This window comes from Aspergillus flavus, chromosome 7 (assembly GCF_009017415.1).
Source record: "Aspergillus flavus chromosome 7, complete sequence".
In the NCBI taxonomy this organism is placed as follows: domain Eukaryota; kingdom Fungi; phylum Ascomycota; class Eurotiomycetes; order Eurotiales; family Aspergillaceae; genus Aspergillus; species Aspergillus flavus.
In genome coordinates this window covers 584,959-608,724 of record NC_092404.1, presented here as the reverse complement: position 1 = coordinate 608,724, position 23,766 = coordinate 584,959, and the positions used below count along the sequence as shown (strand labels likewise).

General features: G+C 48.1%; 8 protein-coding genes across 8 annotated transcripts; 2 read left to right on the top strand and 6 right to left on the bottom strand.

Moving 5' to 3' along the window:
• Positions 1–1,722: 1,722 nt before the first annotated feature.
• F9C07_2062584 (uncharacterized protein) lies at positions 1,723–2,586 on the bottom strand (the record flags this gene model as incomplete). The annotated part of the gene is made up of 2 exons (XM_071508668.1): positions 1,723–2,313; positions 2,419–2,586. Coding segments are annotated over 2 exons (759 nt in total), but the record flags the coding sequence as incomplete, so codon positions are not given.
• Positions 2,587–3,960: 1,374 nt separating this feature from the next.
• On the bottom strand, positions 3,961–5,461 carry F9C07_5368 (uncharacterized protein; the record flags this gene model as incomplete). Its single annotated transcript, XM_071511343.1, has 1 exon — positions 3,961–5,461. The coding sequence occupies exon 1, from the start codon at positions 5,419–5,421 to the stop codon at positions 3,961–3,963; it is 1,461 nt and encodes a 486-aa protein (XP_071366868.1). The 5' UTR covers positions 5,422–5,461.
• A 282-nt stretch (positions 5,462–5,743) lies between these two features.
• Positions 5,744–7,335, bottom strand: F9C07_2062822 (uncharacterized protein; the record flags this gene model as incomplete). The annotated part of the gene is made up of 7 exons (XM_071508671.1): positions 5,744–6,146; positions 6,206–6,269; positions 6,331–6,398; positions 6,460–6,602; positions 6,660–6,881; positions 6,958–7,062; positions 7,147–7,335. The coding sequence occupies 7 exons, from the start codon at positions 7,333–7,335 to the stop codon at positions 5,744–5,746; spliced, it is 1,194 nt and encodes a 397-aa protein (XP_071366867.1).
• Positions 7,336–7,916: 581 nt separating this feature from the next.
• On the top strand, positions 7,917–10,171 carry F9C07_2262290 (amino acid transporter; the record flags this gene model as incomplete). The annotated part of the gene is made up of 5 exons (XM_071510161.1): positions 7,917–8,036; positions 8,101–8,285; positions 8,353–8,443; positions 8,542–8,911; positions 9,001–10,171. The coding sequence occupies 5 exons, from the start codon at positions 7,917–7,919 to the stop codon at positions 9,783–9,785; spliced, it is 1,551 nt and encodes a 516-aa protein (XP_071366866.1). The 3' UTR covers positions 9,786–10,171.
• Positions 10,172–11,639: 1,468 nt separating this feature from the next.
• F9C07_5365 (mannitol-1-phosphate/altronate dehydrogenase) lies at positions 11,640–13,148 on the top strand (the record flags this gene model as incomplete). Its single annotated transcript, XM_041287386.1, has 1 exon — positions 11,640–13,148. The coding sequence occupies one exon, from the start codon at positions 11,640–11,642 to the stop codon at positions 13,146–13,148; it is 1,509 nt and encodes a 502-aa protein (XP_041149973.1).
• Positions 13,149–13,952: 804 nt separating this feature from the next.
• On the bottom strand, positions 13,953–18,347 carry F9C07_2280591 (copper amine oxidase). Its single transcript, XM_041295073.2, has 4 exons — positions 18,172–18,347; positions 16,288–18,108; positions 15,082–16,242; positions 13,953–15,024 (listed from the first exon to the last, which is right to left on the bottom strand). The coding sequence occupies exons 2-4, from the start codon at positions 16,617–16,619 to the stop codon at positions 14,097–14,099; spliced, it is 2,421 nt and encodes an 806-aa protein (XP_041149972.1). The 5' UTR covers positions 16,620–18,108; positions 18,172–18,347; the 3' UTR covers positions 13,953–14,096.
• A 495-nt stretch (positions 18,348–18,842) lies between these two features.
• Positions 18,843–21,069, bottom strand: F9C07_2280590 (uncharacterized protein). The gene has a single exon (XM_071510445.1). It carries the CDS (start codon positions 20,494–20,496, stop codon positions 19,480–19,482), a length of 1,017 nt encoding a protein of 338 aa, XP_071366865.1. The 5' UTR covers positions 20,497–21,069; the 3' UTR covers positions 18,843–19,479.
• A 941-nt stretch (positions 21,070–22,010) lies between these two features.
• On the bottom strand, positions 22,011–23,290 carry F9C07_1838884 (uncharacterized protein). The gene is made up of 3 exons (XM_071508427.1): positions 23,129–23,290; positions 22,812–23,073; positions 22,011–22,737 (listed from the first exon to the last, which is right to left on the bottom strand). Exons 2-3 carry the CDS (start codon positions 23,014–23,016, stop codon positions 22,433–22,435), a joined length of 510 nt encoding a protein of 169 aa, XP_071366864.1. The 5' UTR covers positions 23,017–23,073; positions 23,129–23,290; the 3' UTR covers positions 22,011–22,432.
• Between the last annotated feature and the right edge of the window lie 476 nt (positions 23,291–23,766).

Genomic DNA, 23,766 nt, shown 5'->3' with positions numbered 1-23,766 from the left:
AGAGATTGTGCGATCTGTGTTGTAGCTGTTGTCTAGCTTGATTGTAGCTGTGGAGCTCCGATGCTGCACAAATAGATAACGGAACTGTTTCCGTGGCTTTGATTACCATGGAGACGCTATCAAGCGGGGTGCCACCAACCTTGCTGAATTTTGGATTTCCAGTTCTTGGTTCTCGATTTCTGCTTTCCTTGGTTTTTGGGGTAGAGTCTATAATAGCAATCATTATGCATTATGCAATGGCACCATAACTGCAGAGGTTTGCCCATTCCTACTTGATTAAAAGCTAACCTTGGCGGTTGGTCCAGCCTTGTTCGATATTATGTTCAACGTTGTTCGGATATATATATTTCCAGGGCCTTGGCACCACGAGCCCTCCATTGTTGAAACTGTCAATTATCTACGCAAATATTAGAACGAAATTTTATAAAAACTAAAAATAAATAATGTTTAGCCTCCGGTTTGTTTGATTGGCAAGTGATGTTGTATCGGATATCCTCGTCGACACTTAATTAAGTGATAGGACTCGGAACATTATAATAGGTTCAGAGTTCGGGTAAGTATTTTAGAGGATGATAAGAATAACCAATGGGTTTATCTTCCAAAACAAGATCAATTACACACACCATTGACTATAAGCCGTAAAGTACGGTGATTAAGCCCATTTTTCCCTTGTATTTGCCATAAATCATAGGAGAACTTGTTAAGAGCCCTGTGAGGGGGTGGTAGATTGCCCGATATTCGAGTATAAGGCTGAGTAACCGTTAAACTTAGTTTCTTGGTGCTGACAGTAAGCATGCTTATCTAAGAAACCGAGTAGGTAGTAGTACATACGTAATGGCATAGCATTGCTCCTTGTTACATACTTCGCCCCGAAGTTACATGCTTACCGATAACTTTCTTTCGAAACATGTTGGTATGTGGGGTCATAACCCGGCTTACCTACCTCGCGAGTGCGCCAGTCTCGTCTTATGTCAGGGAGCAAACAAAGTAATACAAACCAACATGAATACATAATATAGTGCATGTCAGGCTTCTTATGCTTAGGTACCTCGTACAAAAGATATAAGACCCACCCTAATTTGCGGCAGCCGGTCAAGCAAGTTTGTTGTCGGTAGTTCATTGTGAGTCGTGACTATGGTTTTGCAAAGTAACAAACGGCGCGAATGGGCGCTTGAAAGTCTCTTTCCCAGTCTGTGATTGTAATAGATCTTGTTAGAGTCTTGGGAATGCGAAGTCGTTCGTATGACAAGAAAGAACTAATAACTAATGACCCAAAGTTCAGTTTGAGTTCGACTTCTTGAATAAGCCTTAATCTCCGGTGGAAAGAGCGTATACTCTAGGTTGAAGACACTGCTGGAACAAAGGTAATTACAGCAACACTAAGTGTGCTATCCGTCTGATCCTTTACTTCAACGGGCGGACTTGAATGTAAGTTAAAAGCAGGCTGCTGCAATTCCTTTACCCGCCCTGATTGATGTCACGTGGAACAAAATCCAATTATATGCGATCAATGCGTGCTATGCAAGGCACAAGCTAGTCATCGCCCTGTCGCATGCATGATCTGTTAGATCTGTGAAAAAATGTCATCTACGGCAATCCAGCGACAGTCATCTCATTCATTACAGTGGAATTAGTTTAGGCACATCATATTAAGGACGAGTATATGAATGATCGCCGATCCTTTATCCAATATAGCAAGAATCACTCATAAAGAGGACCAGTCTAAACGTTCCGAAGCTGGCTGAGCAAGATCCCACCACAGCTCTCCCACCCTCGCCAAGCTTTGCCGTCCCATGCCTGATGCAAAAGGGCGTTTTTGTCAGTCGCAACTGCAAAAAGATCCAGTCGACCAACGCCCCAGCACACAGCTAAGATTACACTAAACAAGGTCTTGTCACCGAGTCGACCCCATTGGCCCCATTTACCATTGTGCCAGGATATATGCCAAGCGTCATTCTTAGACCCTCGCACGAATACATCCAGATGATCTTTGCCCCAGCTAGCAACTTTGACATCACTAGTAACGACTCCACCAAGGGACTCCCAGGCACCCCGGTTGGTACCATCCCACCATCTTTGCCACAAAGCATTATCAGTGCCTTTGACAGAGAGATCAATACGGTTAGAGGCCCAAGAAACAGCGGAGACAGGACTGGTAGCGACACCTCCAAGGCTCTCCCATCCACCCCAACTGCTTCCATTCCACCATTTATGCCAGACAGCGTTGTCGGTACCCAAGGCGAACAGATCTAGCCTGTTGCGTCCCCAGCTAATGATCTCAACGCCACTGTTTATTTTACCACCGAGTGACTCCTATCCGCTCTAGCCCGAGCCGTTCCACCATTTGTGCTAGCAGGCATTATCTGTGCCGCGTACAAAGATGTCCAGTCAATTGGGACCCCAGCTCACTGCACGGACAGCACTACTGGCAACCCCTCCGTGTTTGTCCCAGCCGCTCCAGCTGGACCCATTCCAGTATTTGTGGTAGCAGGTGTTGTCAGTGCCAAGGCCATAAAGGTCAATCCTGTTCGGGCCCCAGCTGACAGCTTCAATGGGACTGCTGAACACTCCACCGAGTGATTCCCATTCCACCACATATGCCAGCAGGCATTATCAGTGCCAATGCCGAAGATGTCGAGTCTGTTAGCTGACCAGGCGACACTAGATAGCTGATGGGCCATGATAGCGTGTTTCTTGGATCTGATGACCAATTAGCGCACTGAATGCTATGAGAAGGAGCACTCGTAACCAACGTACAGGACCTGGTGAACACGTTTGTTATGAAGAAAGCAATATGGCAAGATTATTCTCTTGGAGGCTTGGGTTTTTATTGTATGAGGCAAAGTACTGTTTCTGGCACATACCACTGCCTCTATTCATGCTTTACTTGGACATGGAATGTCAGGAGGAAATCAATCACTGTCATGAATACGCTTTCGTGGAAGACGCATCGTGTAGTTACTGGCTGCTGGTGATGTGTTCTGCCTTGTAGATTCGAGTGACTGAGTGGCTACCTTTCGCGCTGACTTTTTATTGAGTCGTTGTATCCTCGTCAGCATTTTGGTGAGCGATTTATTAATACGAGATGTTGTGTACTGAGTTCATGCATGTATCATTGACTGTTACTTGCCGGCTTGCGTTTCCATATCCAGTGAAATGTCCCTCGCTAATACCGCAACGAGAGTGATGATGATAAACCTGTGGCGCTTATCATCCATATCATCCTCATCTGGTACGAGATAAATTATTCAGGATTCTCATACAATTGATAGCATCAGGTCCTTCTTGCTGCCAGTGATTACTGCTAGTAATTGCCCGTCTTGCTAGAGATTACTACTTGCATCGAGCCGGGTTAGGAGGGTCACCCTCCTCACTAAATCATGTTTTCACTTTTGTATAAATGCCAGCTGGCGCTGAAACCTGCAGTATTCAACATAAGCTGTACAATGCGGTGGACAGGTCGTATTCGAAACTTTGTAGATGCAGCTACGCGAGGGAATGGGACAACGTCTCGGTCTCCAAAGAAAAGTATAGCAGTTGGCTAGGCCTCCCCTTTCGTCCTTTGTCGACCGATGTGGATTATGCCAACAGGTCAGTCTCTTAAAATGTGCTGTAGATATTGTATCTCTTGGCATGCTTGATAATAGATGGCGCGGTCTTTTCCGTTGGCTACTGGTTCACTGGACCTTGGGACCCCTGTACGGCGTTAACAATGACGGATCTTCTGTCTTATTCAGGGTGGCCAGTGTTGCTATTATTTTTATTCTACTGTTCTGTTCTTCGGGATCATTATGTCTTAGGGATAACTTTTATCTTCGATGCTGCTAGACTACATCGGCCCAAAAGCATTGATACCAGTCCTGCAAAATGTATTCAGTAGGGTCACAAAGTCTCATGGTCACACGGGTCTCGAACACCATGCAAATAGCCATCTGACGCATTCTGTCTAAAAACGACCTACTAACAGAAAAGAAACCAAATGGCCGTTGTGGAGATAAGCAAGCCCAATCGCAATATATTGAAGCGGTCTCCATTTGCAGATTGGAGGGATTTAGATGCATCGTTGTCTGCATCGTTCGTGTGATCCTGGGACGTAATATTGGGACATGGGCCTGCTTCTGGGGCTGGATCGGCTCTGGGTCGGGGTTCAGGGTTAGCTGGGGCCTTTTCTGGTTTTTCCCTGCCGCAGACGAGCATATACATTGTGATGTAAAACATGGGGATCACTATCAACTCCATAAAAGCTGATAATATGTTCCTTGACAATTGTGGGATCACCGCTATTACAAGTATCACGGAGAGATGGCTCACAGTAGCAATGGCAATGATCCACTGGAAGAGGTGGATAGCTTTATAGGTGATTGGAGCCACGCTGGGAAGGTCTTGGAACCACTGCGTTACGCGCCGTAAGAACGAGATATATTGGCACAGTTGGCGGAATAGCAGCCTCACAGCGACGAAAATCAAGATGTTCCCGAGAAACACAATGCATGCCATGTATGAGATGGTGAGCAGATCTTTAAGTAGGCGGATGTTCAGCAACATATCGGCAACAGTGAGCGTCAGGGGTTGCAGGCCGCCGTGTAGAAGCCAGGTGATCAACGCCAGATCGCCAAACATCAAGGGCCAACGGATAACTCGCATGGCGATGTACATTGCTAGATAGGTGAGACACCGCCAGTGCCCCTGTCCACACTTTCCAAGCGGGGCACGGTGCGTGGGGGAGAAAATCCTTTCCAAATTGGAATCATTTGGAGGCAATGATTGTAGATCTTTTTTGTCATCTACCTCAGCGGTCGGCGACCAGAGCCCATATACCCGATCGCAAAGGCCATCTGCGGTAACATTAGACGACGGTGTATCTTTGTCCTCTACTGTTTTCGTATTTTGATCTGCGTCTCCCTTGTTCTCATGTTTGCGGGTGGGCGGATTAGCAGTTTTCACAACGAGCGTACGATGAGGCCAGTCTCGATTGAACCCCAAATCTGCTTCCGAAGTGTCCCAGAACAATGACAACAGTTCGATCAATATAGAATCGGCGACTAATGGCATCGCCAAGATCTTCATCCATGGAGAATTCTCGGACTTGAGCAGGGTCACGTACAGCGGCACTGTGCCTCCAATGAGGAACGCGCGCCGCGTCAAACGCCACCACAACTTGCGCTCGAGACCGGAAGAATCCGACGTGAAGTAATAATGACAGGAAATCGCTAAGCCGGCATGTATTTCAACGAGGTTTAAGAGTCTCCAGCTCACAAGATCAAGGAGCATCACTGCGACGAGTAATGCAGACTGGGATGGAGAGAAGAGTAATACGTTGCGCTTTACATTTTCACGAAACGTTGGGTGTCCGGTAGGTTTGATGAGAACGCTGATTGTTGCAGTGATGAGAGCAAAGGTGGTAAGTCCCCATGGTGCCATTCTACCTAACCTTCTAGGGCTTCAATCCAAGACATACGAGGGAAATAAGTCTGGAATCTGGATGGGAGAGAAGCAGTGGCTGTTGTCATGATTTAATCCGAAGCACGACGCTAATCGGGCGCTCAGCAATTTTTCTCCCCTAATTTTAAACCTTTTTTATCGAGAAGCACGCTAAACCACTTCGAGTTTCCATTAGCATACAAAAGCCGAACCGACATTAATGAAGGAGATATCCTCATTGTACTAGACTATAAACATGAGTATGGAATAACATAGTCTTCACTCAATTATCACGCGTACTTTACTCAATCACCAACTGTCGTTATGCTTTTGCACTGGGGACCATCTTTGTGCGATTATCCCCATCTTTTGGTTCATTGAAATGTTCCCCTACTGTATCATGCGATGAGATGATGCTTTTCGTGCTTTCGGCCCCATCGTGGCCATAGGCATAACCAGGCGTACTCTGTATAGCTGTACCGCTTTCTCTCTCACTGGCCTGTCGGGGGAAGCGAAGGATCTCGATTACACCTTTTCCAGCTTGGGAGCTGGGCCCCATTGGAGAAACAACGCGGGAACCAGGCTCTGCCCAATTGGACCTCTGAGATGAGCTCAACTCTAACTCCTCCGGAATTTGTACTCTGTTCATTTTAAGGGCCAGACTGTTCATGACACGGTACAGATTGGGGATGCATGTCGTAATAATGTTGGCGTTCATCATAACCCTGCTAGGCAGAATACGACATTAGCAGAGAAAAGACGAAATGGGATAAATACGTCCCACTTGGGAAGAGCAATTATGAGGGAAAAGCCATACTGGCTGCAAGCGATGAAACTGAATATTGTCCCTAAATGCTCGCTTCAGCAAGGTGTAGCTACCGGGATCTATTGGGGGAGGCCATGACCAACATGTGGGATCTGTCGAATGTAAATATTGTTCCAAGTAGGGTAATTGGAAACCGTCAACAACAATGACCCTACCCAGTGTCAGTTGTAGTTCAACTGCTTACATGCCGCTTGCGTGCTTAGGAGACTCACAAAATCCGAGACGCGAATGTTGAGATGATCTTCAGGCGACGAGGCAACGGCATTTGGACATTCCAGAGCATTATTGTTGGTAGAACCACAAGCGCTATATCGATTAACATATTGATGGTCATAATCGGATACATGATGGCCCCCTAGGTGTTCTAAGCGTAGGGTTCAGATCCAGGATCGATTTCTTGACTTTTACTCACCTCTCCAAGGCAGTGACTAGGGAAATATTGCCAACGTGGCGTTTGGCATTGGAACACGTAGCCAAAGACTGCCAGTATTGTCCATCCGCCAATAACTGTTTCGGTAATGCGGCAGTATCTCTGAATGGATTGAGTCGGATCGATCGATCTGATCAGATTACTCGTTGATACTTTAGTAAGGGTAAGAACCAAAAAGAAAAGAATTTGCGCAATATATGTCATCTGTGAAGCTCTAAAACTTAGCTAACGCGCAAGGCGAGTTTTGAGTCGAACTTTTAAGAAGTAGGACTAGGCTCACCTTGTTGTACGTATGGAACGTAGTACTCAAGAGGTCTTCAAGATGCCTTCCCATTCCATGATCCACGGCAAATTGTATCAGAAGGCTTTGCACGAGCGCAACTATCTATTATAATATTAGCTGTAATTTTGGAGAAGTGAATCAGTTGCTCTTGTTCAGAGACGGTGTTGTATGGAATGAGACTCGCACTGTGCCGGTCCATATCGGGATATCAACCGAGAGCACTACCCGCTTTAGATATACCATGGACCAAGTCTTGATGATGACTACGATAAGTGTGACAGAAAAAGGGATAAATGTAAAAATCGATACAAGGGGTCCATTGTTGTCCACACTTTTCTCCTCAAGCGGGGGGCGGAGAGCAATTGAGATAGGCATCGTGGAACGGAACAGAAACCAAGGTCGGGAGTGTGGAAGCGAGGGAAACACGGTGTGAATAGGTCTCTAGATGTTAGAAAAGGACTGAATCAAAGAGAGAGAGAGAGAGAGAGTGTGTGTGTGTGTGTGTGTGTATGTCGTCTTGTACATGTATCAGCTCCCAACCCCTGGCTCGCAGTCAAGACAAGGAGCCCTAGAGTATAATCTAGCAAGAGATTGACGGAGCAAGCTAAGGCAGGGTCCTATCAAGTATATGGTTACAACGTCCCGTGGTGGGATCTCAATCCCTGTAATGGTAATAGTGTAGCCTTGGCTAGAGCTTCGATGATACTTCGTACGGACATGGCACTAGAGCTTAGAGGTTGGACAGGGATTCATCCATGGTTATATTCCGTCCCTTTATTTAAATTGCAATCTAAAGCATGAGGAGGGGAAATGTCTATTCTCTATTCTCCTTTTTCTATCTGTTTTTTCTGAACATTCCTGCACCTCCGTACTCAGCCCTAAAACTACACCCCAACCGCCCGATTTTTTCTTTCAGAAGAAAGTCCATCTAAAAGCCCTGTTCAACGGTAACAGCAATGGAGTACGATGAGATTGAAATGGTCCACGGCTATGGCGAGCACAAATTGCCCCGCAACATCGTCCGGAGGCCTTCACCTTCTCGGAGCCAAGGGTCTCAGAGGAAACAAGGCCTTGAGGTATGTGTATCGAAGAAAAGAAAGATTAATAGATTTCATGATTTGCCTTTCTCATCTATCGTAGCGATATCTCGGGTTCCTTCCCATGCTGGCTTTTGCCGCAACTTCGCAGGCCTCCTGGGAAGCGATCGGGGCTAGCATGTTTGCGGGTTTAGAGAACGGCGGCCCTGTGGCCCTCATCTATGGGTTGATTTTGGTAATTCTCGGGTCGCTGGGGATGGCTCTTTCGCTGGCCGAACTTGCGTCAATGTTGGTGGACTGCTGGGTTGACTAGATCGTTGACGAATACGTTTTGACTAACTCGCTGGCAAAATAGAACCCCTGTGGCTGGAGCTCAGTACCATTGGACGTACGATCTTGCTCCGTTCGCTCCTCGATTCCTGAGTTTTATGCAAGGTGAGATTGACGTTTCTGTGTCGATGGGTGCTCACTAACCTTAACACAGGATGGATTACAGTCTGACACCCTAGCCCTCTAGTCCAAGCGCTCTCTAACATGATGACAGATCTTTGCCTGGTGGGCCAATACCGCCACCTCACCTTTCTTGATCGGAACCCAAATTAAGGCCCTTGCCGTCCAGAACAACCCGAGCTATAACCCCAAACCCTGGCACACCACTCTGATCATATGGGCGGTCTTGTTGATCCCTTTAGCCGTGAACATCTACGGTCGGCGTCTGCTGTCTGCCGTGGAAGTAATCGGTGGTACCATTCATATTGTGTTTTTTCCCGCGGTCCTCATCACCTTAATCGTCCTGGGCTCTCGCAACTCTTCGGAGTTCGTGTGGACCTATTTCGAGAACTCTGCCAGCGGCTGGCATAATGATGGTATCATTTGGTCGGTTGGTCTCTTGACTGCAGTCTATACATTCAGTGGTATAGTCCAACTTTACCTTCTCCCTCATATCTAGATGTCCCATAGCAGAAAGGAAAGAGAAGAAAAACTGACTATCGTGCTGGACCAGGTTTCGACGGAGTGGTGCACATGGCCGAGGAGGTCAAGGACGCCCGTCGGACAATTCCCCGATCTATGGTATACAGTGTCCTGATCAATGGTACTGTTGCCTTGGGATTTACCATCGGACTTTTATACACGATGGGCAGCTTGGATGACGCTCTCAACACCCCAACCGGCTATCCACTCCTTGAGATCTTCTACGCGGCCACCAAGTCGAATGCAGCTGCGTCGGGGATGTTGATGATGTTCATCTTGCCGGGGTTTGTAGCCCTGCTCAATGGGCTGGCATCGGTTACCCGGCTGACCTGGGCGTTTGCGCGCGATGAAGGTCTTCCCTTCTCCAGCTACTTCGTACATATCTCCTCGTGGCACAAGATTCCTTTGCGTGCACTCTTCCTAGTCTCAACCATTATCGTGCTTCTTGCCGTGATCAACATCGGTTCCACCACAGCCTTCAATGCGCTCCTGTCTCTCGCAACTCTGGGCCAGTACATCTCTTACCTCATTCCCATCATTTTTCTCCTAATCAAGCGCATTCGCGCACCGCAGGAGGTGCGCTGGGGCTCATTTCGACTGGGAAAATGGGGGATCCCGCTCAACATTTTCGTGATCATGTACGGAATATACATTGTCATCTTCCTCCCGTTTCCCCCTAACTACCCTGTAACGGCGACGAACATGAACTATGCCGCACCTGTCTTTCTGGCAGTGGTGTTCTTCGCCGTTATTGATTGGTTTGTCAGGGGTCACAAATGCTGGCACGGCCCCAGGATCAAGGTGACAGCCGATTAAAGTGCATTTCTCGGCTACCGGCTGAAGGGAGCTCGGAAGTTCCATCTTCAATTGGTCATGGCCAAAGAGGCATTGACGCACATGCCTCCTTCCGACGATGCAAGCTTAATCTTGGATGACAACGTCAAAGAATTGGCTCCGAGTTGTCACCCGTTGGCTGAAACAAAGTGTACGAGTGAGCATGAATACTGTCGATCTTTAGGAGATTCTTGGAGATAGGAGTCCGTCATGGGCAGCTGGTTACGCGATATCGGGCATTGAGTAGCCCATGATTTTGCACTAGTGTGTCACGGTTGACAACGAGATGTTTGGCGTAACCTTATTGGAGCATGGAATTGACTTGCAAGCTCAAAATGATAACAAACGCACACCGCTTCAGGTCACGAGACTTCCGACTGACACCTATGCATGTCGCTATCGAAGCCACCCCTGCATCCGATAAGGTTGTTCGCCGACTTTGATGCGGGCGTCGATAGGTGTCAATAGTTTGCAGAAAAGGGTATCGGGTAAAAATGCACACAGGGTTACATGTCACATCCACGCGAGTCATGAGGAATATGCAGTGGATAAGCGGTGGAGATAGCAGATGTAATACGTGGCAATTGAATGCACCTGACAAGACCTCGGCCGACGGTCACGTGGGTATCTGGTGAGAGGGGTTGTGTACAGAACCCCTCATAGTAGAACATAATAACTTCCCTTCTTAATACCTACTACGAGATCAATCAGCAGTCATACCTCACTTGGAATCTCCGATCGGAAATTTTTACCCTAACAAATACGTATATAGCATCCCATCAACCCCCCTCATATGTTTGTGATGCTGAAACCGTACCAGAAACTCGCGACGCCGCATATGGAAAGACCACCTCTTGTGAGCCTTGTCGGAAATCCCGGTGTGATGATGATGTGTATAGCCAGTCTATACTAGTTACTAGCCACGAGACTATGCTCAGAGATACTTCAATAGTCGCCCTCGGGGAGACCGATATGATACTGGGCAATTTATTGGGATCGATGGGAAGAGGGTCGCAGGAGCCACCCCCATCATGGGAATACCAACCGTGCTCGTCCCTCTGACCCAGGTCATGTGGGTTCATTGCCAGGAACCCACTCCTTGCTACCAATACGGTCTCGGCCCGATCAGCTCCTGCCCACTTTGGTCCGTCCAAACACACGAGTTCCCACGGTGATTGACAACAATGACAGGATTCGGGGGAGGCTTCGATCATGTTCTATGGCTCAGTGGGTTGCCCCGGCCTCTTCGTGGGTCCAGGGAGGTACTGGGGTTGTGGAGTGTCCCCGGTACTTTGCCATCATCGCAACCAAGATGATTCCAGCCTGCCGTCGGTGTTTTCCCCTTATTGCCCGAATTTTGGCTTGAATTGGGGTCAGGTATGATGGGAATTTACTACCAGAGATCTATATCTTTGTTCATTTTCAACAGCTGACTTCTTTTAGGGTTTTATGTGGGTGGATCTCAGAGTTTTTCTTTTTGTTCCATTGACAAAAGGTGACTTCGAACATGAAAACCTTAAGCACGTTGAGTTTAAAATGTGATACGGCGACCGAGAGCGGCAACCAAGAAATAAAAAAAGAAAAAAGGAATGCTTATCTAATTGCACTGTACTTTTGATTTTTTTTTATCAAGTGGCTAAAAAAATTCGAGAACCTCGTGAGATCAGCTCCCCACCACATGATGTAATCTGTTCCAACCAGCGGTCAAAAACTGGCGGTGACCCTCGTCGACTCAGCGCCCCAGCCAGAAAAAAAATAACAAACCCCCTTTTCTCTCTCGCCTTCTCGCCCTTGTCTTTCTTTCAATTCCTCTCTCTCATTCTTCACACATTCACAATGGCTCCCCTGAAGCTCAACAACAAAAACCTGTCGCAAATTGCGGCGGCAGGTGAGACCCAAGTCAAGGTCCCAACCTACAAGCGCGGTGGCGACGTGAAGGAGGGAATTGTCCACGTCGGCGTCGGCGGCTTCCACAGAGCTCACTTGGCCGTTTATGTCGACCAGTTGATGCAGAAGCATGGTGTGACTGACTACGCGATTTGTGGTGTTGGTTTGCAGCCCTTTGACGCCGCCATGCGCGACGCCTTAGGGTCGCAGGACCACCTCTACACCGTCATTGAGCGTTCGGCCAAGGGCAGCTTTGCCCATGTTGTTGGGAGCATCAATTCCTATCTCTTTGCCCCCGATAACCGCGAGGCCGTCATCGCCAAGATGGCGCACCCGGATACCCACATTGTGTCGCTCACTATCACCGAGAGCGGTTACTACTACAACGAGAACACACACGAGCTCCAAAGTGAGCACCCTGACATTCAGTTCGACCTCCAACCAGCGAACGAGAAGTCCCCGCGCACCACGTTCGGCTTCCTCTATGCCGCTCTGGCACGCCGCTACCAGCAAGGGCTCAAGCCCTTTACCGTCATGTCGTGTGACAACATGCAGAAGAACGGTTCCATCACTCGCCACATGCTCGAGTCCTTTGCGCGCCTGCGCAACCCCGAGATCGCGAAGTGGATTGCCGAACAGGGCGCCTTCCCCAACGCCATGGTCGACCGTATCACCCCTCAGACATCCGCCACCGATAAAACGGCACTCGCAGACAACTTTGCTATCGAGGACTCGTGGCCCGTCGTCACAGAGCCCTTTATGCAGTGGGTAATTGAGGATCAGTTCTCCGATGGCCGCCCACCATTCGAGAAGGTTGGTGCCCAGGTGGTCAAGAATGTCCATGACGTCGAGGAATTCGAGAAGCACAAGCTGCGCCTGCTCAACGGCAGCCACTCGGCCATCGGCTACCCAGGGCAGCTGGCCGGCTTCAAATATGTCCACGAGGTGATGGAGAACCCACTGTTCAGCAAGTTTGTGTGGCAAATGATGCAGGACGAGGTGAAGCCGTTGTTGCCCGAGATCCCGGGCGTCAACATTGATGAGTATTGCAAGACGCTCATCGAGCGCTTCTCCAACCCAACCATCATGGATCAACTGCCCCGCATCTGCCTCAACGCTTCGGGCAAGATCCCACAATTTATCATGCCTTCAATTGCTGAGGCGATCTGGGTTACTGGCCCATTCCGCCGCCTGTGTTTCGTTGCGGCTGCCTGGTTCCATTACATTAACGGCGTCGACGACAGCGGCAAGAAGTTCGAGGTCGACGACCCGATGCGCGAGGAGCTCCAGGCCAAGGCTCGCGCAGGAGGCACCAGCCCGGCCGAGCTCCTCAGCATCAAGAGCCTGTTCGGTGACGACTTGCGCGGCGACAAGAGGTTCCTCCAGGAAATCACCAAAGCGATGGAGGACATCGCCCGGGACGGCATCCTGAAGACGCTTCCCAAGTACATTGACTAAGCGCCACTACACGGCGCTCTTGGCTTAATATATACGGTATACCTGGGTCTCTGATATTTACGTTTTCTTTGTATGTGTTATACGGGAAGGGTTTTACAAGAAAAGTGCGATATAGAGATAGATAATGATAGATACAACTTTTAATTCTTACTTGATTACAGATTCTATTTATAGGTGAATCTTGGCAGCAGAAGCTCTTTGAATTGGCGACCGTGTCTAGAATGGTCGGTCGCATGCAAACAAACCAAACCCGTTGAGCTGGAATGGGCTTTGAGAATCTGGCCTCCACCGGGGCAATCCCTTCCTCTTTGTACCTGTTCTCGTGACATCGGGTGGACTCCGACTCCCGATTCCGGTGCGAACACTCCGGACTTAGTCAACAAGAGACTTGCAATTGACTGTCAATACAAATCAGTTATTGACCAATACGCCACTGGTATTACACACCCTAGGCTTACTTCTTTCTATCTCCATTTCGATTATTCTCTCAAGAGCTATCAATTCGGCATCGGAACTTGTCTATTATATATATATTCCACTTCTATTATACTTTAGTTATTATTCTATTCTCTGGTTAATTGTTAATTTTACTACATAGATATTTCACTATTTTAGAGTTTATTATTTTTAAGATTTTAAGTATTTATAGGTGTAAGGCACACGCGGTGATCTTAGGCTGTCTAGTGCGCTACTTAGTAGGTTCTAGGGTCTGCGGGATGAATCCCGCAAAGGCTTTTGTGTCACCTGACCCCTAGATAACGTGACTTATAATAGGTATTCTGCTACTCTATTTTATTATTAGTCTTTTATATGGTCTTCTCTTGTATTTTGATTTTTTATTTTTCCAAATATCTCCATTAGGGTTATCTTTTTTAATCTTTTAAAAAAATTGTTTTTGTCACGGAGCCGATGCAGATTCGGCCTGTAGGAAATCTATCTACATGTGCATCATGCATCCCCCTCCATCTCATAGTACGGATCATTCGGGTTATACGGGAATTTCCGCACCACTACATCCCCCTGATACCGCCATAGCTCCTCCCCGATCCCGGTGATGGGTACCGTACAGACCTCCTCCGCCTGCCCGAACGTCTTCACCTCCGTCGCCGACCCATTCGCATAATTCACTCGCACCATGTTCACCGTCTGCCGGCTCGGGTCCCCGGCGAGGTAGTTCAGCGGCGTGAACTGCACCCCGGAGTGGGCCGTCGTGAACACCGTGTTCGGCAGGTCGCCCGTGTGCGGGACGTGGTGCATCCCCAGGTTCAGCCACACGACCAGATCGGTCTGGTTGAGCGGCTCGCCGTCGAAGAACTCGGCGAAGTTGACGGGCGGGTTGTGGATGTCCTGGCTGTTGTAGGCGTGCGCGGCGCGCGGCTCGTGGTCGTGCTGCCGCGTGACCTGGATGTCGTACTCGGCCCAGTGCGCCGCGTGCGCCACGTTGCTGGAGTCCTGGACCGTCAGGTGCGCTGTCCCGGCCGCCGGCAGCACGCGGTAGCCCCGGTACTCGCCGTACGGGTTGCGGGCGTCCTGGTTGATGACGTGCATCATCGTCGCCCCGTTGGGGCCCCAGTTGAAGCGGCCTTCGTCTTCGGACGATAGGATGGACCGTTCCAGGGTCATGGTGTTGCGCGAGCGGCCGCCGGACCAGGTGAAGGTGCGGGTGACCGGGGCCACCGTAGTGAGCTCGATGCTGTTGTTCACGCCGAGGATGTCGAAGTCGGCCTTGAAGTTGAGGACGTGGTCGTGCATGCTGCCGGACAACGCATCGTGGATGCGGTAGCCGAAGTCTTCGTTGTGCGCGTAGTAGGCGGCTTGGATGTAGCCGGAGGCGCGGACTTCGACGCCAATCGTGCCGTCCATGTGGAACGTGTAGCTGGAAGCATGGTTAATGGGGTGTGATTTCATGCGTCTTTCGGGGCGTGGAACTCACCTGGTCATATAGTCGTAGTTGCCGATCGTGGACACGGATCGGAGGGTGAGGTATACGTTCTTCGTACTGCTCACGTAGTCGGACGTGCTGTGGCGCTGAATAGGATAGTCGGCATCGTACTCAAACACACAGAGACTGTCAATGTGCGTGTGTGTTGTCTCGGAAACGTAGAAGGAGCTGTTGAGGTAGGTTGCATAGACCGGACAGTCGTAGCCTTTGACTAGCTCAAAGGCGTACGGTCCGAAGCCGTAGTATGAGTCCAGATATGCGACGCTGGATTGGATTGGGTCGTTGCCCGCATAGTGGGCGAGTGCCTCTTGTAGACCCAACTCGTACAGCACGCGCTGACCTTTATAGCGGATATCAAACACTGATACGCCGGTATCACGAGAGAAGCTGATGTAAAACGAGAAGTCCATCCATGTCACGTATTTGCGGTCGAGGTCCACAGAGTACCGTGCTCCTGACGGCGCTACCATGAGAGGCGATTGCTGCTTGTCTTGTGGAAGTATAGGGCCCCGTTGGTCCGTCTGCGCCCATGGTCCCTCGGTGTTGGGCTTTAGTTTGACAAATCCGGTCGAGAAGAATGCATGGCGAAAAGCCTCTGTCGTTTCATAGAAGATGTCGTTGTAAAGCCAGCCTTCAAGCTTCCACTGAGAAGGATCACGCCCAGTCACGTCGGATTTGAAGAATAGTCCCAGCGGTAGGATGCTGCCGTTGTCGAACTCATCCGTTGGCATGTTCCAGAATGTGTCCCAGCGGATGATCCGGCCGTCATCCTGCCAGAGGGGGTCAATCCCCCATATATCAAGAGTGTCGTTGTCTAAGCCCAATGCAGTCCCATTGAACAGGTCCAGGGTGATATCTGCAATGGATGCGCTAACCTTATACAGCCACTCAGAGTAGATGGTGCTATAGTCAGCGTCGAGGTTGCGCACTCGACCGTGAGTCTTGCGCGTGTAAGGATACTCTAATGGCGTCCAAGAAGGGGTAGACTGATTGGTGATGGGTAGAGGCCCGACCAAAAGATCAGCATAATGAGGGTCAGTCGTGGCGCGGTTGTCAAGGACAACGTGCGCGTAACGGCTAGGTGCTGGGCCTTGGTGATCGAGATAGCTTAAAACATCCGTCTTGTTGGGGCGCATCAGCTCGACGAGGGCACTGGTCCTGTTAGCCACCGAGAGTGATCCGAAAGTTGGCGCTTACATCGTGTTATCCCACTCTCCGGCGCCTTCCGTGACAGTCAGGTTCAGCGTCGGTTGTTGGAAGAGCCACTTAACCACAGAGGCTGTTTCCTCGTCCGTCAAGCCTTCCCAAACATTATGCTTGGGTGCTTTGATCACAGTGGCATTGCTCTCGACGCAGGTCGAGAGCATAGACGAATGGACTTGCAGGTTCCGCGGGGAACTCTTCCTTCCCCGACCTTGACGCACCCATGCTGCCTTAGGATCAGGTCCCGGATGAGCTAGAGCATCTCCCAGGAAGCAGGGGAGAAGAAGCAACGAAGGCAATACTGCCGCGGAGATCGTTAGCCTCATGTTGTCCAACGATGCAGAAAACACTGGCTGTTGTGAGACGGACGAGATCAAGTGCCAGGGTCATGGCTTTATACTTGTCTCATTCGGCCTGCTCGGAACTAGCTAAGCTAAAATTCAAGAAAGAGCATCATCTCAGCCAATATCAGACTGTCTTGTCAACTATTTCCATCACTCTTCGATTCCTGATACCATAACCCGTCAGGTGCATCGCGTCAGCCCGCTGTTGAATTTTCCTAAACCAGAAGGTACAGGCGGTAATGTCAATGATGCAGATGCTATCACTGGATACAATGACTTAGCATAGATCCAAGACCCCATACATTCAGCCCGTAGCGATATCTTTCCATGCGGTTGGGCCTCACAGAGACTTAGCGTGACCGTGCTTTGTATATGAAGATGAGATCGGAACCGGTTGCGATTATCTCCAGCGAATCCGTGTCAGTTGTCAAGAATGGGGCTTATCGCGTCCCGCGTTGATAGACCCTGCGGGGAGACAGTCCCTGGACAAATGCGAGGAGAAACAAAGGTCACGGAAGTATCGGGACATATCTCTGCTGCAAAGCAACGGAGGCATCAAGTCACAGCTTCAATGAAAGAAGTGTTGAGATGTAATTGTTCCATAGCGTGAGCTTTATCTAGGAAGTACATGACGTACTTCGCTTGATAGTATTTCACTATGGTTAGACTTGCATAGTATGCCAGTTTGGAGACAGAGGTTGATCGCTGGGCTTTGCCGAGGCTGTTTATCAGTCTTCTGATGCTTGTTGTAGCCGTTGTATCATCAAGTTCCTATACTTAGCACCGTCATTTCGGAAAGTCGGATAGAGTGGCTGCTCACCATGGTCGAGGATCTAAGCGAAGTGTATCTTCTTGTTGGTTATCTTCAGCCTATAAGCGACAATCAAAATAGCAAGATAGTTTACCCCTCATTTACTTGAGGAACGGGAATACCCTGAAGTGATACGAAATTGAGAAACATAATCATAAGGGGCTAAGCGCACGAGAACATAGTTTATCTTCTAATCATTTCTATCCTTGGTATTTGGCTCGGGTAAGTGCTCTCTCTAAGGAGCGAAGTAACTCCTCTGATACCCTAGCTATAATTCATATGTATTATCCCTATAGTTCCGATCTTTGGAAGGCTATGCCCTATTGTGAAGACTTCGAAGACCACAGTATCGGACCTTATCTCGGATTAAGCGGATAGCGTGCGAATTCTTCCACTCGAAGAATGCCTGCCATTGTTGATCTAGGTTATATGAGAGAAAATCGTTAGAGAAGATGTACGCTAGTAGAGGAGGGTAGTTGTTTCGATCTTGAAGGGCATCGTTTCAGGATGTGGTCTGCTCTTTTTGGGTGACGAGGTGCTCGCTAAGGTGGAGGACATGGGCGGGCTTTGAGCAGTGAGAGTTGAGAACGTTACTTTTGTTGTATATTATTTCCATCCTTCCAGACAGCTCTGTCAATACGTTGCCGATTGTTTGATTCACTGGGTTAGTATAAGCTAGAAAAGCTGTTGACCGAGTAATGAAAAAGTGGGAACTGTACGAACTTTAAAAAGCGAGATCTCTCTATACGCTGGAATTCTAGGGACACTTTGGTCAAGCTCTGCTGGTTAAGCGATAGCAATACTTTGTATAAAGACAAATAAAATTAAAAAAAAAAAAAAAAAGGTAAGTAACAACTCGCAGCTTTGTTATAGAGGGCTAATTCAATTGCCAAGGGTGGGGTATCTCGCTGCATTGTGACCACAGTAGCTCCTTTCCGTAGTCGGATTGGCTAACTCTCTCGCTCGAGGAGCTTGACTGATTCGCTAGTATACTATCTATATTACCTGGCAGTCCCCGATATGAGAATCCATCATTTGAGCTCTTTTTAGTGGAGATAAGGTGTTCAAAGCAAACTGTACGAAGCCCACAAGTGAGGATGTTTAGCAAGTAATATCGCCCCCACCAGATTCCGTGCCGCCGGAGCATTTCGCGATGTGAGCAGGATTGATCCATGCCTCACTAATGGCCCTCGTTCATTACAGCCACTGATACACGAGCTGGAGGATGTTCGTCTTCGGATCGTCCCGTCCCGGACCCTCCGAGACGGCAGTAAGAGGTATCCCAAGTTAGTTTTTATACCAAAAGTACTCTTTCTTAAAGCTATTAATAGTGTTTGACTTGATTCTATTCCATCTTCTAAAAATAATAATAATAATAATTTATAATACTTTTTAAACTCTCTTCTATAGATCGCATAAGGATATATCCTACTAAAATTGATATCTTGATTCGAATATCGTTGGTCCAAAAGTAAAAATGTTTCTGTTATCCCCTGATGTTCCTACTGTAAAACTCCGGTAGTTTAAGCCACCACGGTGGCCACTTCGATTTCCTATACGAATTTACAAGTATTCGGTTACTGAAAGCGTTCATCTAACATTATCCCTACCGATGTTAAGAATGACACGTGATTACCACACACCCACCTTTCCTAAAACAGTAACACCGTCTAAGGCCTCGAGGCAGTGATGTTTTGACCAATTAGAGCAGTCCTGGACCATCAATCTCGCCCCCTAAAAGAAATTGAAACCCCTTGCCGGAACTTGGGCTGCTACTGATTTTTAGACATTATGACAGATAGGCGAGAACTTGCACGAATGACAGGAATATTGGTTGATGAAGAAATTGGCATCAACTAGATCGATTACATTGGATCGAAAAGGAGATAAAAACGGAGGGGGCTTTTTGCAACGCTGTAAGTTAGGAGAGTTACTCCTCCGGCTCTCACACGGCTATTGCTTGCTCAGCAGATATATACATGGTTGACCAAGCCAAAAGTCAGATACGCCGAGACATGGGATTCCACCCAGTTAGCTCTCTTCCTCGACATACCCTTGTGGCTCGGAAAAAAATACTTCATAGAGGAATCTCCTCCCAAGGACTGCCCATCCTTCAAGGTCTTGAATCCGTCGCTCAGCCTTGCTCAGTGCGCTGGTCAGCTCTTTGATCTCGGCCTGCAACCCTGGGGATCTGACCGCCTCCGACGATTGGAGCCACAGATTGATCTTTTGCTGAACATCGTGGGTAATTCTCTCTACAGCCCGTTTTTCAACTCCCTTAATTCTGTTGCACATTCTTCGTTCAGTCCGTCTTTTAAAGCTCTGCATTCCCTGGCGGAGCTGTTTGTTCTCCTGGCAGACCTCTTCGATCATTTGGTGGAGCATTTCGTTCTTCTGGTTGACCTCTGCCACCTTCTGGTTGACCTTTGCCATCACATTCTGTTCTAATAGTTGTGCTTCTTTCATTCTTTCTTCCTTGATCTGCACCATCCTGGCATGTTGTTGTGGGGAGAATTGTAGTCCTTGCGATGGTGGAAGATGCGTCCCATGCTGATACTGAGGTGCGATCCCAGTCTGCAGCGGGACCATTGTACCATGTACTTCTTGTTGTGGTACGGCATTGATTGGATAGACTGGCGGCCCGTATGGCCCTGCGATCCCAGCCTGCAGCGGGACCATTGTACTAGGTACTTGTTGTTGTACTATGCCATTGATAAAATTAACTGACTTCCCGTGTGGCGCGGCCATCCCAGTCGGTGGCTGGGCCATCGTGCCAGGCGCTTGTTGTGCCCCAGAGACGTTGGCTGAATTGACTCCCTGCCTGGGCGGGGCAGCCATTCCAGCCTGCTGCAGGGCCATTGTATCAGGCACTAGCTGTTGTGCTCGTGTGGCATAGAATGTATTGAGTACCTGTAGGGCGGTCATATCAACCTGTGTCATTGGACGGTTTCCATGATGTGGAAACTGTGCAGCCATGTTGGGTTGGCCATTAACATGGTTTTGTCCTTGTTGCTGCACGGGAACGGGCTGGTTCTGAAATGGTGTCATATTATACGACAAGTAAAAAAAGAGAAGGAAAGGGGGAACAACAAGTAGAAGTAAGTTGCAATATCGCTAGTAGACGGGCGATACCTAGATATGGGCTTTTCTGGAGAAGGAAAAAGATGGTATGATGTATCTGGGAAAGGGGAGAAGAAAGACATTTTATACCTTCCTTTTGTCGAGACTGTAGGGGGGAAAAAATTGGCGAAAAGGGGCAATTTTTTTTATTGTGGGAAAAAAATAATTAACCGAGAATGAAAGGGCTTTTTCAGAGTGTTCAACAGGATATTAAAGAGTGTTCAACAGGATAGTAAAGAAGTGTTCAACAGAATGATCAAAAAGTGTTCAACAGGGTGGTCAAAGAAGTGTTCAACGGGAAGTATTTTTACTGGGGTAATTAGACTGGGGAAGTGAACAATATCAGTCCGGGGAAGTGATAAGGATCCACCAGGCCAGTGGAGAAGTGTTTGACAGGATATTTAAAAATGTTTATGACAGAAGTGAAAAGTGAAGTGAAGTGTTCAACAGTAACAGAAAGTATTTACTATTTAGTAGAATAGTCAAGAGTGTTCACAAAGCATTAACCATACTAAAAGTCCATTGGATAAGACAAAGAATCAACTAATATAGCTTAGACCCACCAGGACCCACCAGAATACTGATTTCTACACCCGTTCTGTGTTCTACGGTAGCCCCACTCCACGTGACCAAATTCTTTTTTCCCCTCATACGCGCGCTGTATCTCTAATATTTTTTTATTGACCTACCTAGGTGCTTGAATCGCTTGAACTGTCCGACCTGCCTCGGATGGTAACGTTGGTTGAATTTCTTGATCTTTCTGATCTATCTAGATTGCTTGATAATAGGAAGATTCTTAATGATAGTCATACGAAGTACTACCATAGAATCAAGCCATCGAGCGAAGCGGGGGATTACGGCTTGTAAATTTACATGCGAAGTTGTAATGGCAGGAAGCTATATAGGTGCGACCCAGGGAAATCTGAATCGTAGTTTCAGATTTATGTGATCTTTTGGTCTTGTGAAATATAGGGCCCTGGCTATTTCTCTTACAGAAGCGTTGGGCCAATATCCTTGACATAATTCATTACTACAACATACTATCTTAATTATACTTACTCACAATCTGATACTGTATAATTTAGATGAACAACCATTTCTTAACCTATTATTCCGATATCCCTCGGAAATTCATATTTAAAAACATTGACATTCGGTGTAAAACAGGTATTTAGCGGAAACTTTTGATAAGGAGAGTATAAGCTTCTGGTGCACGCAATGCGACTGACTCAGGTTTTACCAGTTTTTTTTTAAACCTCAACCAGCTAAACAAAAAAAAAAAAAAAAAATTATACAACAACAGGGCTGCGCTGGTGCACCCACCAAACTACTAACCTCCCGGCGTGTAGCTTATAGACAGTCAATACCTCGCCGGGTGCCCTTTGGGGGTGAGTGTGGGTGAGCCGCCCATCTGTTCATCTGAATACAATTGTTTTCCTCATTGGCATGTGCATCGATGAAGCTCACGTCACATGTTAATCGCCATATACTGTTTGGCACTGTGTGTGTGTGTGTGTGTGTGAAGGGCTCGCCCGTTCAATACCTATAACTAAGTATTATACAAAAAGAACTCGATGGAGAGCATGAATATGTGGCCGATCGGCCGGTTGAGATGTGATGAGGATCAATATATCGGAGCAATGACTATAGTTAGCCCGGCTAACCGAATCCCGGATATATTGGCGTGTACACACAGATAGAGGATAAGCATTCAAGGACTTTCAGGTAGGTATCCTCGCTCGCGCCCACAGCTGTTTTTGGTTTCAAGAGGCAACATAGGAAGGAAATTAGACATAGGCCAACGGCGACAGTTTCCATCTCCAGTAGTGGTTAAATAGGCTGGCCAGTTTCAATACGAGCAGGCTCAAACTATCTCCACGGCTAACCATCTAAAGACAACGGTTTGTCCAACACTAATGTAATTGCCAACGTTAAAGCCCTCTTGATCAGCACAGGGATGTCCATCATTGTAGAGATATAACCAAAAGTTTTCGAACTTGCCAGTGCCGGGGCCTCCGAATCGCTCGGGGGTAATCTGGACGTGTGGGACACGATCAAAACGTTGCTTGAAAGCGATTCGAGTCGGTCCTCCGCCCTTTCGTCGGGTTACAGCAGCTCTTCCGGCCTCGACGCGGCCCACACGCCCATACTCACTAACACCGACGCGAGCTAAATAAGTAGTTGGCTGATCAGTATCAGGTTCGGAGACTCACATCCGCGTGAAGAGAAGAAGCTTTACTTACTGTGGTCCATAGGGTATAGCATGTCGCCCGACGGCCTGCCAGTCTGCGCCGTCACCGTTTCCAACCGTGCAGTTAATTCCTCCACCCGACGCTCAAGGTCTTTCACTTGTCCAGAGGAAGCAGGTGTGTCCGTCGCGCCCCACAGTTTTGGATCTAAGGCCTGAAGGTGCCTCTCAATGGCGTCCAGTCTCTCATTCATATTCATGGCTGCCGGGTGTTGTGCAGATGATCAGAACCGTCGTGGAGTTTATTGGCGGGGTTTCTGTGTCTTAATTAACGTCTGATCATTTTTCACGCGATTATTTTGCCCAATGTACCTTTCCCTTCGTTACTTATACCTTGGGAGAGAAGGTAGAAGACAACAAGTAATTAGTCTGCTTATTGAGTTAATGCTCTGGAGGTTCCCTGTGATCTATTTATCACTTTCTGCGATACAGATCGCGGAGGTGTTCGGCCCCTCCATTCCAGACTTTCTGGCGATTGCAAAAAGATCATGCTGATCCCTGTGGGATAGGTTGTATATCATTTCCTTTTTCCAAATCTTGCCAGCTCGATACTAAATATGATAGGGCCACCCTGACCTAGTGGTTCTGATAGTTCCACTGACGACCATTAAGCGACGTTCTCCGCAGGTATCAACCCGATCTTCTTTTCAGCTCATCTCAGTAGTCAACGCTAGCATTATCATATTTGATTCGTCACCTTATGCTCGGAACTGCCGATCCCGCTCCCCACTGTAACTTCTCAGCCAGCCTCGCTCTATATTGTGAGGTGTAGGCCATAGGAGCGGACTCGAGTAGTTTTGTCATTGGCCACAGGTGCAACTTAGGCGACATTGCCACGTAGGCGAGGTACCCCATCATACCTTTTTGCATATTTCTTTGAACAAATCAATCACTTAATCTCTGCCAAGGCTTAATGCTGAGATTTGATGTCGTTAAATCATACCCGCAGA

What these genes read in the sequence shown, in the direction of transcription:
- F9C07_2280591 (XM_041295073.2), bottom strand. Translation starts at nt 16,619, where the DNA reads ATGAGGCTAACGATCTCCGCGGCAGTATTGCCTTCGTTGCTTCTTCTC. An exon ending in GGAGAGTGGGATAACACGAT is followed by an intron (nt 16,243 to 16,287) that starts GTAAGCGCCAAC and finishes TAACAGGACCAG; the next exon opens with TGCCCTCGTCGAGCTGATGC. An exon ending in AACTACGACTATATGACCAG is followed by an intron (nt 15,025 to 15,081) that starts GTGAGTTCCACG and finishes CCATGCTTCCAG; the next exon opens with CTACACGTTCCACATGGACG.
- F9C07_2280590 (XM_071510445.1), bottom strand. Translation starts at nt 20,496, where the DNA reads ATGACACCATTTCAGAACCAGCCCGTTCCCGTGCAGCAACAAGGACAA.
- F9C07_1838884 (XM_071508427.1), bottom strand. Translation starts at nt 23,016, where the DNA reads ATGAATATGAATGAGAGACTGGACGCCATTGAGAGGCACCTTCAGGCC. An exon ending in GCTATACCCTATGGACCACA is followed by an intron (nt 22,738 to 22,811) that starts GTAAGTAAAGCT and finishes CTACTTATTTAG; the next exon opens with CTCGCGTCGGTGTTAGTGAG.